The 12,612-nt window shown below is 31.0% G+C and overlaps 2 protein-coding genes across 4 annotated transcripts; one reads left to right on the forward strand and one right to left on the reverse strand.

The window, feature by feature from the left end:
• The first annotated feature begins 585 nt into the window (after positions 1-585).
• Positions 586-3,272, forward strand: LOC109804777 (uncharacterized). 2 transcript variants are annotated; one of them, XM_020366624.3, is made up of 5 exons: positions 593-796; positions 1,087-1,140; positions 1,723-1,826; positions 2,399-2,437; positions 3,133-3,272. In XM_020366624.3, exons 1-5 carry the CDS (start codon positions 721-723, stop codon positions 3,262-3,264), a joined length of 405 nt encoding a protein of 134 aa, XP_020222213.1. In that variant the 5' UTR covers positions 593-720; the 3' UTR covers positions 3,265-3,272. The 2 variants fall into 2 exon arrangements, with proteins under 2 accessions (XP_029128593.1, XP_020222213.1); XM_029272760.2 differs by lacking the exon at positions 2,399-2,437 and having other exon boundaries at positions 586-796.
• Positions 3,273-5,270: 1,998 nt separating this feature from the next.
• On the reverse strand, positions 5,271-11,865 carry LOC109805331 (transcription factor-like protein). Of its 2 annotated transcripts, none has more exons than XM_020367370.3 (15): positions 11,347-11,865; positions 10,629-10,796; positions 9,973-10,041; positions 9,538-9,631; positions 9,260-9,360; positions 9,102-9,147; positions 8,958-9,017; positions 8,801-8,869; positions 8,511-8,594; positions 8,309-8,392; positions 7,488-7,573; positions 7,244-7,334; positions 6,052-6,132; positions 5,888-5,962; positions 5,271-5,688 (listed from the first exon to the last, which is right to left on the reverse strand). In XM_020367370.3, the coding sequence occupies exons 1-15, from the start codon at positions 11,457-11,459 to the stop codon at positions 5,554-5,556; spliced, it is 1,356 nt and encodes a 451-aa protein (XP_020222959.1). In that variant the 5' UTR covers positions 11,460-11,865; the 3' UTR covers positions 5,271-5,553. The 2 variants fall into 2 exon arrangements, with proteins under 2 accessions (XP_020222959.1, XP_082924726.1); XM_083068600.1 differs by having other exon boundaries at positions 10,629-10,804.
• Positions 11,866-12,612: the final 747 nt, after the last annotated feature.

Here is a 12,612-nt window from a genome sequence, read left to right on the forward strand (position 1 = left end):
TATGCAAGTTTGAAAAAATTTACAAAGTAAACAATTTTTTTTTTAAAAAAAAAACTTCACTTTATATAACAAGTTAGACCTTACCATCATAAAATTTGGGTGTCAATATGAGTAAAACATTATATTTGGATGTCATATTATGATAGACATTGACCTCCCATCATATAAAGTAGATTTTTTATATTATATATTAATTCATAAAATGTATTAATATTTTATGTCGTCAGAATTGATGATAGGTCAAAGCCAAAAACATCCTATATAGAAACTTTTTAGCACAATAGTGACATCATTTTTTTTTTAAATACTACACATATATACAACAATTTCATGTTGATTTTCAATATTGTTAGGGTACATAATATGTTGAAGTTTTCAAACTAGTTTTTTTATTTATTTCATTATATAAGTTATTTTGATATACAATTATACAATAGTAATCCATTAAGGTAACTAAAGCTGGAAGCAATATTCCCGGCTCATTGAACGCTCTTATAACTCGCAATTATTGAATTGTTAATTATCCGGTGATGATTGTTAATCCAATATTCCTCTAGAAAGAATTAAGAATGATTGAAAAGGGGCACAAAATTCGGAAATGTAGGAGGATAGGAGACAGTGGTGGATAACTCGTGAAGTGACAAAACAACCCTTTTCGAGTTACAACATGGCTTCTTTGTGTCTCCTTTGTTGCTTTCTTCACCAACAACACAAACAAAGATGATACCACACCAATGGGCTTCTCCATGTGGAAACCAATGCACCAATAAATACGCTGCTCTTACCAAAATCCCATGTAATCTTATGTTACCCTTTCTTAATTTCATCAACGTTCAATTTCCCATATGCATGCATACATGTAAACCTTTTCTACGTGATTTCATGCATATTTTCAATGTTTAGGTATTCAAACTATTTTTTTTTCTTCATTTTATAAGTTATTTTGATATACATTATAATTCATTAAGGTAACTGAAGGAAGCAATATCTCTTATTGTTATAGCTATTATGGTTGATGATGTCGATGTGAGGTTAATTGGTTTAGGGTCTGCACTGTACTCACAATTCCTACTTGTTTTATTGTAGGGCGAGTGTTCTGCAAAAAGGGTTGCGACTCAGATGGAGAAACATGGGAAGAATGTGAGATCACTTTGCCTCTTTGTTAATGTTTTTTTCTTATTAATGCTATGAAGATAAGAAAAAAATTATTCACTCAAAATCTAGGCCTTATTAATTTCACTATGATGTATGTCTGCATCAATACTATCATAATAGTCACTGACTTTTTTTTTTCTTTTTTCTGTTTCCTGTCCTGAATTAATCATATTAAAAATTTGTTTGGGCATAAAAATTCTATTTGGAAATACAAACTCTTTGAGGGAAAATACTAATTACCTTTGGCATATTGGAGTTCAGGAATAATGAAATTGAGCGAAACAGTTTTTTTCCTTAATGAGTCGTGTCATAAGACTGTTAGTTTTTGCTATTGAAGCAACAAAGACTGAATATACATGGTCAAACATTGGCTTAGGCTTTTAGATGGCAGAAGTAGTTAGTTTATCACATAATTTGAGAAGAGGATTGCTAGCAACTTGGTTTATCTGTGTTTTCTTCCTGGCACATACTGAGAAACGGAATTGAAAATATATGATTGTAAAAATTGAGCTTGCTGAGTGACAACTTGATTTTGATTAAGAAATGATAAGAGTATTGGTTAGCTAGGTTTGGAGGAATGCGATCAAATGTGCTACAAGGATCCTGTACTAAAGGACCAGCAGTGGAGTGCCTATATTGATCGATCCCCTGGTGCTGCTGGTTATTCAGAGGTAATTTTTTTTACAAGTAAAAATTACAATAACGGTACTAGAATTCAAATCTAAAACTCTAAGAATATTACTTTAGTTTCTCACCATCAAACCGACCCTAATGATTCTGTTTGAAGTATTTTCTATTATTTTCCATAATAGAGACAACAACTTGCAGCATCTGATTGGTTCTGTCTTTCAATTTTAACTGTTTTAATGTTTGGTTCTGCGACCTTAAAAGGAAAGGTTTCTATATGTTGATAGTTGAGAAAAAAGGATTTTGGAGTGAAAAGCTTAGGTTTGATAAGAGATATGAGAACACAACAATTGAACTGTTACTTTGGTGTCTGCTTCCCAATGATTGAACCAATTAATTGTGTATGGTGCTTAAATATTTTTAATAGGATTAGTCAACTGCTTTTCTAGCCAGCATTAGTAATCCAGTTTTCAGTTCTGAAATCTAGACAATGTTGGGAAGGAGTTGCTGGTGCTGATCAAATGCAACATGCATGTGGCTTATTAATAGCTTAGGATTAATTATGGTATGGCTATTGCCATTACAATTTAATAATGGTCAATCCTTTCCTGTACAGGAATGTTTTCATGCTTGTGTATCTGGCTGCGGTTACAAGGTCAGTTTGATTTCAAGAACATAAATTTTGCTTAACTTGTCATATGTGTTCCATCTTGTCCCTCCCCCAAACACACACAAAAGGGGCTCTTGAATGAGGTCGTAAGGAAGGGCTTTTAGAATCTATTTAACAAGAGGGAATGATGCTTGTGAATTTGCTATTCTTGCTTCATATAAGCAGTTATTTATTTGAGAAAAAAAAAGGAAATAAAAGAAACCATATAATGATTGTGATTTTTAACTAGTCTGTAGAAACTTCTTTGCATCCCATATGATCTTGTATCTTGCCTATAGCTAGGTTCTCTTGTTGCTCATGAATCATGATGCTTATCTGGAATTTCAGTCTCAAATCAGTTTTATTACCTTCAATGAATTCTCACGTTTGTAATTTCAATAATTAAATAGGGAAGTATATCCCAAAATTCATTTGTAATCCCATCCAAGGTTTTAAATTTATAGCCTCCATTTAAATAGCGTATATCATCCATACTTTTCTGTTGCTTTTGTGGTTTCCATGTATTAAGCTGTCACTATTGAATGACCAATTTATTTTAGTGAATCATGTTGCGGATTTACACTTTCCTTATCTGTCTCTCTAATTTAATTTCAACAATATTCAGTAGTCTACATAATCCTGACTAATATATTAAAAAAATGACTTGTAATAACCCCATTATATATCTTCAAATATTGCAGTTTGAGGTTAAAGCAGAGGAAGCTGATAAAGTGTGTCCTAACAGGAAACCAAAGCCTAAGACTCGGAAGCCAAAGCCACAACCTGTATACCCCAATGACCCGCCTGGTGATATGCCCGGCACTTCTGCGTAGAAAAACACAGCATAATTTAAAAATATCCAAAACTCTTTGTTGGCTATATCAAGGAATCTTTTCTTTCCTTTTTATACCTTATATCTTGTTACTAATTGTTATCAGCATTGGAAAGTTGATGTCCTAGGCTTTCAAATTTGAGACATTTGAACCTGTTTAAATATAAGTTAAAAGTATTTTTTTTTAGAACTTTTCTATTTAAAAATAAAGAATATTTTTTAATAGGAAAGTTCTCAGAAATACTTCTAAGTTTGTATCCAAACAGATTCTTCATTTGATTATTTCAGTCATAAATCTGGATCAAATCATGGTGAATGACAGGCAGCAGTTAGTGTAAGAAAAACTGATCATCACTCCCGTCTTGTACCCACAATCTGACCAAATGAATTTAGATTAACTCCCAAGCCCAATTTGATGTTATAATCTTCACTTGTTTTTGTGACCCTTCTGTATCTATAACTTTACAATTGTCTAAAGATTGAAGAACTTTTGGACACTATTCATATGTAAGGATAATATTATCTCATTTTCTGTAACAACTGGAAGTTCAGGCACCATATAGACACTCACTGCACTACTTATCAAAGTGGTATATTTATGTTTTTTTTTTCTGGAGCGGTGACTTGGGTCATCGATAATAAGTTAGTTTACAATTAAAAATAAATTTTTAAAAAAAGTAATTTTTTAAGAAATAAATGATAGTTGCTTAAAAAAAATAGAAAACTATATTTTATGAGTAAGAAAGTCAAGTTTTCTTTTGTTTTTCTTAAAAAATAGTTTATCTTTCAGTTCTTATATTTAATAATCATTCATTTTAATTCCTATATAAGCAATTTCAATTTTCTTTTGGTCCATACCATTTAAAAAAAAATGGTCCATGTCACCACTTGTGAATATGATATGTGTTGTACTTTGCATTTTAGTCACTATACTTGCTCCATTTTATATGTTGGTCTTTATATTTATACAACATTTACCTTTTAGTGACTTAGAAATTACTCATTTTAGCTCATATACAACCAAAAAAATTTTATGCTTCAATCCTTATCAGCATTTTTTTACCTCGTCCTCTTTCTTCTCATCCCCTCTTTATTCCCTTCTTTTCTTTCTCCTCATCAACACCCATTTTCTCTTTTTTACTTCAAGGGTTATGCTTCTTTTAAATTATCTTACATTAGGTAATTTCTATCGACCTAAATCATAGTCTCAATATTGCAAAGTTGATGTATTCCTAAGGCAAGATAAATAAACTTGCATTTAGCCATTTATGTTAGCATTCCTTGTAGCAAAGGCATATTACATCATTTTAATCTTATGGTATTCTATACTCGAAAATATGAAAGTTGGCGCTTAATTTATTTTCCATATCACATGATGCTACTGTCATACGTCGACACCAAAAATCGCCTCAACTCGCAATGTGTTAAAACCATTTTCATTTTCAAATTTCTAGCGCTGTAACAACCATTAGATTGTTTTGACAATTTTGTATTGTCAATTACAATTTTTGTTGTAGTATTAAAGAATGTCAACATAAATCGTTACTTGCAAATTACGCTGTCTTATTCAACAAGAGCGTCTAAACTATGCAGTCTTGAACTGGTTTAAGGTTAGTGAGAATTAATTTATGTAAGACTTAAAAGGATAAAAACTCAAAATAAAAGGAGAAAGAAGAGAAAAAAGTCTAAAAAAAAATATACATATCAGCGTCAAATGAAAATATAAGTATAAAAAGTAGAAGGTAAATGTTATACAAGTATAAAAACTAAAATATAAAAATAATAAAAATATAAAGAGTAAAATGTATATCGCAACACATGTCACTGTCATGTCACATTTATTGTTAATGGCATTAACATTTTTGTACCACGACTAAAAGGAAACTAAAAGTGTTTGTCAAACGACAAACAAATTGTTTTTAAGTGGAGGAGCTAAACCAAAATTTGTGCGACTATAAAAATCAAATGAATAATTAAACCTAAAAATAAAAGTTTCGCCACATCATTAAAAAAAAAGGATTCATTTAAGATTCCCATTTTTCAACAAATATTTTTTTCATACAAACAAAAATGGAACCCTTACCTTGACCCCATGATTAAGTCAAAACAAAACAAATTTACCTTGAAGGCAAAGATATCCCATTTCCTATGAATTCCAAAAGGGTGAAAAATATGAAACAACAAGTGAGATGAGGGTGCCAATATGATGACCAGATTGCTTTCTCCATGGCTGCTTCCATTGGATGTGGGCAGGAGCAGGATGCATGAGATGGTCTTGCCTTGCTTGCTACTACTTTTGACGGCGTAAAAATTCTCGTACATGGTGATGTGCCTCAGTCTTAACCACCATATGCATTTTCTTTGAATCCTCCCACAACAAACCATTCCATTCTCTAGCACAGTCACATGCACCTTCAAATACATCCTGCCCACAAATCATACAAATAATCACACACACAACACAATGGCACATAAACTCAAATTGATGATGTTAAGAACCTGTTTGGATATAAATTAGAGGCGTTTTTTTAGAACTTCTGTACTAAAAATAAAAAATATTTTTCAATAGAAAATCCTCAAAAGCGTTCCTAATCTTGTATCCAAATAAACTCTAAGTTGCTTACTCTGGAAGGAAACTCATCGTAATAATGTGCTTCTGTCATCTCAACTCTGTTTAGATCTGCTTCCCACAGCCTTATCTGTCACCGTTACAATGCTACATATCAGAAAATGAAAACAAACAGTACACAAGAGTGCATGCAAAAAATGCAAAATTAAGATCCAACACCTGATCTGTGACATTTTCAGGCACCGAGGGTACCCTCTCTGCAACACGAGGATGAGCATTTTGCTGAAGGAAGCTGACTATCTGTAACATCAAAGCACACGGTTGTCTCAAGTGAAATTCTAAAAGTCAATTCAAACAAACAAAATATGCTTAACCTTTAAAGTTTAAGGACCTGTTTGTTACAACTATTTTCATTAAAAAAAATCACTTTTAAAGTTTTTCATTTATTTGTTTCAAATTTTCAAAAAAAAATTATATGCTAAAGAAATCTAAAATCTGATTAAAATCATAAACAAGAGAAGTGATAACAAGACACTATTTAGAATATTCATTCAAATACAATCTATTCTTTTATTGGTTAAAATTTATTAAAAACTATAAAATCTCAAGTGAAGTTCGTTAAATAAGTTGGGCTTACATAATTTTGTGATTTTCAATAAATTTCAACTAATAGTAAAGTGTGATGCTAGAATTCTTCTAGAAACTATTTTGAAAAACTTCCCATAAAGGGTGTGTCTGGAAAAGCTGTGAAAATTAACTGTTTTTTGTGAAAAGTGATTTTTACAATTGTAAACAAACATAAATTAACTTTTTTTTTAAATATCTAAAAAATAATCATTAGATTACTTTACGCCCAAATCAGTTTTTTTTAATCTATAACAAATTGGCCCTAAGATTAAAGAAAATTCATATGGAAATTCTAGATTTCTTTCTTGAACACTGATTTACATGAGTTAAGGCTCGCATAGAAATTAAAATGAATATTGATTACAAGGATCACGAAGATCTCCCCATTTCATTCAAAACAGAAAGAAAAAGAAAAAAAATATAACCTATGAAGATTGTAAAAGAATTCCAGAAGCTTTGGTGACTCAAGCATATCAGGGGGAGGAAGTGTATAGCAGTAAACAAATGCATCTATTCATCAATGCAGGTCATTCAAAAGAAAGGTCAGTGGGTTTTAAGGTTGAGGCTGGTCCCTACATATCATGTTATTCCTGGGGCAGAACTACTTATGTAAAGGTTAATTTTACAAAACTAAATGGTAAAAATAAAAACAATGTTCAGGGAGCAAACAAGCAAAGCATGGCAAGAAATATACCATTACCAATATCTATCTGCAGAAACCAAATAGTATCATATTTTAAAAGCAGATATTACACAATAAAAAAAAATATTTTCTAATACTTACCTGATCTGCTGTAATGCCATTTTCAAAAGCATTATACAAGCTTTCTTTTGTAATAGCCCCAACAATAAGATTTGGAAGTTGATACTCTACCCTGGATACAACACATGTACTGATATTAAGCAATAATATTTTGTTGAAATAGGCAGCTAAAAAATTAATAGCTAATTAATGGTTTCATACAAAAAACTAGAAGCTTTATTTGACATAAGTTGTATAACATTTTACAAAGTATTTGGTGGCGTACCTTGAGAATAGCCGCAATATCTCACAATGTAATTTCGAAGTCGAGTAAGCATACACTCTAAAATTTGTTTCCACAACCACGAAACCCTGAAGAAATTAAATATAATGACATTTTTCCTTAATATTCACAAAACTGTACAGGATTTTTTTTTTAAAAAAAAGGCATATTTCTTGTTACTATGACAGAAAGAATCCATTTATTAAAGCCAACCAAAGGTTAATTGACATGTTGGGTGGTCATCAGTCTGAGGTAGTAAGTGGCGATGGTGATACAGTCAACAAAAGATTCTTGAACAAGAATCAACATATCTCCTATGTGTAATCCAGTAAAACTTGAAAATTCAGAAGAACACGAGTATGCAAGTTTGGAATGATTGTGATGAAGCAACCAAAACATCTAACCAACAACAGTAATATCCACACATATGAACAAGCAAAACAACTGGGCCATATTTATTGAATAAATCACATTAATACTAAAAAAATATGGAGCATGCGCCAAAAGGTCTTCTAAACCTACAGACACACATGAACAAATACATTTTAAAAAGGAACATCTAAATCAGTTTCAAAGTTTACTTTTTTTATTAGAAAGTAAATTCTATTAGAAGGAAATATAAAGAGAAGAATAAGCTACCCTAAGTGAACAAGGTACAAAGGAAAAAATGCAGCTGAAACAAACAAACAAACACATTGATACTATAGAGCCTCCACTATTAAGCACATCTGTGAAAGAGTTATCCTAAAAGAAACCCCATTGTAAAACAAGGCCATGTTCTAAATTCAGTATCAAAATAATCCATTTTGAAACCAATAAAAAACCTGTTTTCTAGATGATGAATCAGACAAGCTCATTGAAAGATTGGTTGCCAATTTTGTAGGTATAAACCAACTTCCTTTCCTGCCCTATAAAGTTGCCAACAAAGAAGACAGTAAAGGGAGTTAAATACTGATGAATAAATATACAATTTAAATGATCATGAACCATGTCACATCTGAAAAATAAGGAAGGAAATATTATAACCTGCTGAAGTTTGACTAGTCCAAGGTCTGCTAGGTCATTAATTATGTTCCTCTGAAAATCAGTCAATGTGTTTATACTATATGCCTGATGCATTGAAAAATCAAGTGTGTCAAAATCACATTGAATTCCAGTACACGTATACGAAGTATATTTGTGGCATCAGTAAACATGGCTATAGATAAAAAGGAACAAGAAAGCAAAAGTCTCCAAAATTTGTGAAAGTAATGTAGAATACCATCATATTAGTTTTTATGCAACAAAATTCTCATCAAAGAACAAAAGTGTCTTACCTCCCCAATGACATGAAAACTAAGTTCCAGCATGAATGAGATCAACTCAGCTGCATCAACACCTCTCTCCTGTATCATATATGGAGCATGAAGAGCATGTAGAAAACAAATGGCAAAATTATTATTAAAAAAAAAAAAAAAGCAAAGTTAGAGCTACCTCAGAGTTAGAGATATATTCTCTAATGATGTACCAAAGCTGTGCATTTGTATCCATCAGCTGTAATTCACAAGGAACCATATTTATATTTAGGAGAACGCATTACATCAAGTACAATTGGCTTATAAATCATTTGATGCATACCAAAAACTGGAAACCACTTTCAGTTAATTTTGGAGCTTCTTTGTCTCTGTATTGGATCATGAGAAATGACATCAAACAAGAGATACAGTCTGCAATACCCACATAAACATACAAACAACTAATACTAATGAGAGGTGCTACTGCCAAGGAAACAAAACCTGTGACTTAGGATACGCCGCTGAAAAACTTTCATCAATGAAGAGCTAATATTTAAGGGCTTTTCAACCTGACTTGGGCTTATAAGTTGCAATAAGAAACACTTGTTCATCACAAAACAAAGTAACAGAAGAGTTTAGGCTCCATTAGAGTCAAAATTTAAGCAAGGTTCTGCATATCAAATAACTAGAGAAACTTATGTAAAAAATAAAATAAATAAAAGTACAGCTATTTTTTTGAAGGAAAAAAAAAAGTGGAATGAAAAGATCAAATATTGTACCTCCCATTGCTCTAGAGCATAAGCCTCAAGATTCTCTAAGGTTGGGAGCCTCACAGTAATATTAGAAGGCATTGATTCCCTTGGCAAAGTTCCACTGCCATTTTTAATCACAAGGAGATATTATTAGCAACGAAAGCAAATATTTTATTTGCAGTATGACTACAGTCTGCATTCTAATTATTACATCACAGTAATGGATCTTGTTGACAAATTTAGAATGGAGTGACTCTGGTCATTTAATTTCATGGAGAGACCATCTGCTATCTATATAGGTGAATTAACCCATAACACATAAAGTAGAAGTGTATTACCACATGACTCAAATAAACAATTTTGCAAGTTGCATCCTCATCATTGCAGGGAAGAGAACAAGATGAGCTAACTATTACCATGGTCCATAAAGAGAAAAAGAAGAAAAAACAATGTATTACTCACCCTTGGACTAAAAGTTTTTGTAGACTTCTCTGAAATGTTGGATTAACTTTGTAAGTCTTTTCATTTTTCCTGACAGAAGGAGAAAATCTTACTCAAGAAAATGGGATAAGACAAGGCTCCGAAGGCTAAAAACAAAAACATACAGAGAAGAATAATAAAATATACAATCCAGAGAAATGAACCACATATTGATATCAGTTCCTCTTAATAGTAAACTGAAAGGGGAAAAAATGAAATGAATAGAACTAAGTGATCAGTATTAAGAATAAACCACCTTATGTTATGAACTATGAAGTGATTGCTAACTTTACACAACTGTGTTCAGAAAAAAACAAAGGGGAAAGCAAACAAATATCATGCATGCCATGGAGCCTGCAAATCAGATAAGCAATTTCCATCAAACTACAACATGTCACAAATAAAATAAGATTTTATCACAAGGGCCTTTAAACACATGACAAGATGCCAAAAAAAAAGGGGTATTTGTCCACTTTCCACCATACTAAGGCCTAGCAATTGTCCTATTGTCAATTAATATGAATTGAATCAGCTTGAACAAGTCAGAAGCACAAATTTCTACTTTTCGTATGCATAAAACATATATATATATAAATAAATAAAATAAATAAACATTTCATTAGAGAATAAACACATACCTGTCAACGGCTTCAAGGAAAACTCTCAATTGAACCAACCTATCAATGGCCACTCTGTGCTTTGAAACCCCATCCGGAAGCACCCACTCCTCCAACAATTTAGCTGCCACAGGCACATCAATATGCAGCATCTGTATGACGTATTTCTTCGCAAGCGGCGGAAGAGACCTGATATTCTAAGATATGTGATTGTTAAAGCCACAAAGTAATCCTCAAGAAACTCATGAACAAATATCACTTCTTTAGCCCACTTAACTCTTAACTAGGAAAAAACCGAATCCACAATAATGGCACCATCATGTTGTCAAGTTGGTGATCTTTTGTATTCCAAAAACAGATACTTGCAACACACTCTATATTACTGACTTAAATTTATTAAAACCCAAATAATTGTGGGTCTCATTTTTTATTTAATGATTTTTGTAGTTTCTAATAAATTTTAAGTGATAACAAAGAGTATGTTAGAAGGAGTGCCTTAATGATTATGTTGCTAACACTCCTCTTCAGACAAAGCCAAAAACTATTAAAAGTAGACACCATATGCAGGGAGGGTAAATGTATAAGAATCTGTTACTAAGGCAAAAAAGATTGCATAAACATTTCCACAAGTTTGCAAAATATCCACAATTGATTTCCAACAAAAAAAGAGATACAAAGGAAACTTTGAACCCAAAATAATTAGCAGAACTTAGTGCCACTACAAAGTACAAAAAATGACCTGAGAATAGCTTCACATATGAATCCATTTTCATAGAGCTTATCGAGCTTCATGGCTTGCATGGAAGCCACCATGTCCATGAAATTCTTGGCAATGATCCTAACCTCTGGCATTGTGATTCTGACCCAACACCTTTTTTTTTTTCTTTAATCGGATTCAGATTAAAGGGGTCTTTATGAAGAGCTTCAATAACCAAACCGAAAGATAAAGCGTGTGACTTTATGAAAACCCATCACGAACCTCGCTCGGTTCCATAATTGAAGGGCATACAGAAACACCTTGCAGAGTGAAATTGAAGGATCGATTGAGAAGGTAACACGCACCGTTTTGGAATTGAAACGATCACATGAAGTTGGGGAGTGAGGGTGGTGAAGAGAAGAGAAGTACTTTCACTGCTTTTTGTAGGAAAATTGGTTAAGCGGCTATGGCAGTTCTGATTCTGTGAAGTTATAAGAGAGGCTAGGGGAAGCAAAACACCAACCAGGAGAAGAACAAAATACAACTTATTACATTTCTTTCAAAAACAGATATTTTTTTTATTTAATCAACTCCTCACCTATATATATTGATACTAATTTTTAATATAATTTATATATTAAAATAAATATATATATATATATATATAATTTATTATAAATTTTAATTATATATAATAAATATACACATATATATATATATGTATATTATATAGGTTAAAATATTGATAATTTTTGTATTTTAAATGATTTTTATTTTTATTTATAACTTATTATTATTTAAAATACATTTTTTTATAAAGTTAACAAAAACAAACAAGTAATTATTTTTGAAAATATTTTTTCTAAATTTTTTGTGTTTTTTTAATGTATGTGAAAAATATAAAAGTTAAAAACATTTAAAAATTAATTTAATTAATAAATTTATGTTGTTAGTGGTAAATTTGTAAATTAAAATGTAAAGATTACTTAATTTTAATATTAATCAAAAATTAATTTAATTAATGAAAATTATTTTAACATAAATAATTATCCTTAATTGAACAACATTTATTATTGATTGAGAGAAAAATAAAGTAATAATTTCTTGCGAAAAATTAATTAAAACAAAAAAATAATAATTTGATTTGTATAAAAATTTAGAAAATGTACCTCAAAATACAAACTACACAAAACAATTATATAAAAAGGAAAAATAGATATAAAAAATCATTTCACCATAAAAAAAATAATTAAATTTATTATACAAAATTAAATTAAACATTCCCAAAATCAATGACTCGAGAAGGAT

This window comes from Cajanus cajan, chromosome 2 (assembly GCF_000230855.2).
Source record: "Cajanus cajan strain Asha chromosome 2, NIPB_CcT2T_4, whole genome shotgun sequence".
Lineage (NCBI taxonomy): Eukaryota > Viridiplantae > Streptophyta > Magnoliopsida > Fabales > Fabaceae > Cajanus > Cajanus cajan.

Bases quoted from the DNA above. Each gene is read 5' to 3' on its own strand.
- LOC109804777 (XM_020366624.3), top strand. From the start codon at position 721: ATGATACCACACCAATGGGCTTCTCCATGTGGAAACCAATGCACCAAT. The intron at 1,827-2,398 runs GTAATTTTTTTT...TTTCCTGTACAG, and splicing joins GTGCTGCTGGTTATTCAGAG to GAATGTTTTCATGCTTGTGT. The intron at 2,438-3,132 runs GTCAGTTTGATT...CAAATATTGCAG, and splicing joins TATCTGGCTGCGGTTACAAG to TTTGAGGTTAAAGCAGAGGA.
- LOC109805331 (XM_020367370.3), bottom strand. From the start codon at position 11,459: ATGCCAGAGGTTAGGATCATTGCCAAGAATTTCATGGACATGGTGGCT. The intron at 8,870-8,957 runs GTAGCTCTAACT...TATATGATACAG, and splicing joins AATATATCTCTAACTCTGAG to GAGAGAGGTGTTGATGCAGC. The intron at 8,393-8,510 runs GTTATAATATTT...GCAACTTTATAG, and splicing joins GACTAGTCAAACTTCAGCAG to GGCAGGAAAGGAAGTTGGTT.